We start from the raw sequence: 1,456 nt of genomic DNA, 5'->3' as shown, positions 1-1,456 counted from the left end.
CAATACTGAATGCAGAATACTGGTGTACACAGATTTTACAGAGGGGCAGAACGGCTCCTGAGAGCCGGGTCACAAAATAAGGTTTAACAGATGGGAGAGGCCTGAGGGAAGGCAAGCACACTGATTTTATTGAGAAAAAAGCTTATATACTGTAGGGTTGCTGAAGTTTAATAAATAAAGGTCAACTTATAATATATAAAAACAATATAAACATTTATATGCTACATGCATATCATATAATTTAAAGTAATAATTTATATATGGGGAGAGATGCCAATTTATGTTCTTCCAATTTTTCTCGACAAGGCACACACACAGGAGGTGTCTATCCGTATCCATCGCCAGCCTACAAGTTTATTGTTTTCTGACGTCAGTGCGCGGACGTAGGTTTGGGACGTTTTGCACTGAGAGTTCCAGTGTTTATCGTCAATCCCCCTGCAACCGTTTTTGACAGGCCTGGCTTCTTTACATCTCGTCTCATAAAAATATTGTTTGACGGGAGAGTTGCCGGTTTTGATCTCCCCCAGCACCGTGACCTGGTGTCCCCGAATGTCGATGGCCGAGGACTTGTCGGTTACCCACAGGCTCTCGCTGTCGCATACCGAGTACTCACCTCGGTGACTCTTGTGCTCTGCGTACCTCTTCCTCCGCGACGTTCTGTTGGCCGCCACGGGGTTGCCCACGTAATCCTCCATGAGATACAAGGGAGGGGGCTCCAAGGGGGTGCTGTCACTCAGCAGGACCCGGGGCGAGCTGTAGCGTCTCTGTTGCCGCAGGAGTTCTGTGTCCATTGCAGTCACTGGCTGGAACTCCGACTTGGCGGGCTCTCCCTGCTCCGGCTTTCGGGGGGCTTCTGCTTTGGGCAGGGTGCTCTGGTAGTTTTCCTTAACGTCCACCATCTGCTTGGAGAGCTTGTTTTTCAAAATATCTGCCTGGATCAGCTTAATAATCAGGGAATTTAGTGAGTCTTCAGGCAAACTCCTTTGATCCATGTTGTTACCTTGGATGCCACGGAGATACGCGAGAAATATCACATAAAACAAGATGGACATCACCTTGTTCACCTGTAAGATCTGAAAAGGAAACGCAGGTATTAGTAGCAGGCTGTGGCAGCTGAATCCATGTCATTCTGGGTTGAGTAACCCTGTGAGAGAGCAAGCAAGAGCAGGGTGTCACCTTCCAGAGTCCTCTCTGATGTCAGGGACCAGGGCTGTCAATTTCTCTCCTTGGGAAATACCGTCTCAATAGGAGTCCTCTGAATCTTTAAAGTACCTTTTTCTCTTAGACCTCTCAAATCTTCCCTCCAGCATTGTGGCTGTGTGATAGGGAAAGAAGTGTGTGTGTGTGTGTGTGTGTGTGTGTGTGTGTTGTGCAGGTGAGAGACAGAGAGGGCAAAATAACTTTTTTTAAACCAAATACATGAGTGGTGAGATCTACAGTACACAACAGTCAGGGC

The 1,456-nt window shown here is 47.3% G+C and overlaps 1 protein-coding gene across 1 annotated transcript; it reads right to left on the bottom strand.

Moving 5' to 3' along the window:
• Positions 1–278: 278 nt before the first annotated feature.
• Positions 279–1,123, bottom strand: NTF3 (neurotrophin 3). The gene is made up of 2 exons (XM_047067292.1): positions 1,106–1,123; positions 279–1,073 (listed from the first exon to the last, which is right to left on the bottom strand). The coding sequence occupies exons 1-2, from the start codon at positions 1,121–1,123 to the stop codon at positions 279–281; spliced, it is 813 nt and encodes a 270-aa protein (XP_046923248.1).
• Positions 1,124–1,456: the final 333 nt, after the last annotated feature.

Source organism: Lynx rufus, unplaced genomic scaffold, assembly GCF_022079265.1.
Source record: "Lynx rufus isolate CCGP_SWC_20201006 ecotype Redwood Valley unplaced genomic scaffold, mLynRuf1.p SCAF_7, whole genome shotgun sequence".
Lineage (NCBI taxonomy): Eukaryota > Metazoa > Chordata > Mammalia > Carnivora > Felidae > Lynx > Lynx rufus.
The sequence above is the reverse complement of the archived record's forward strand: the minus strand, read 5'-3'. Positions and strand labels throughout refer to the sequence as shown.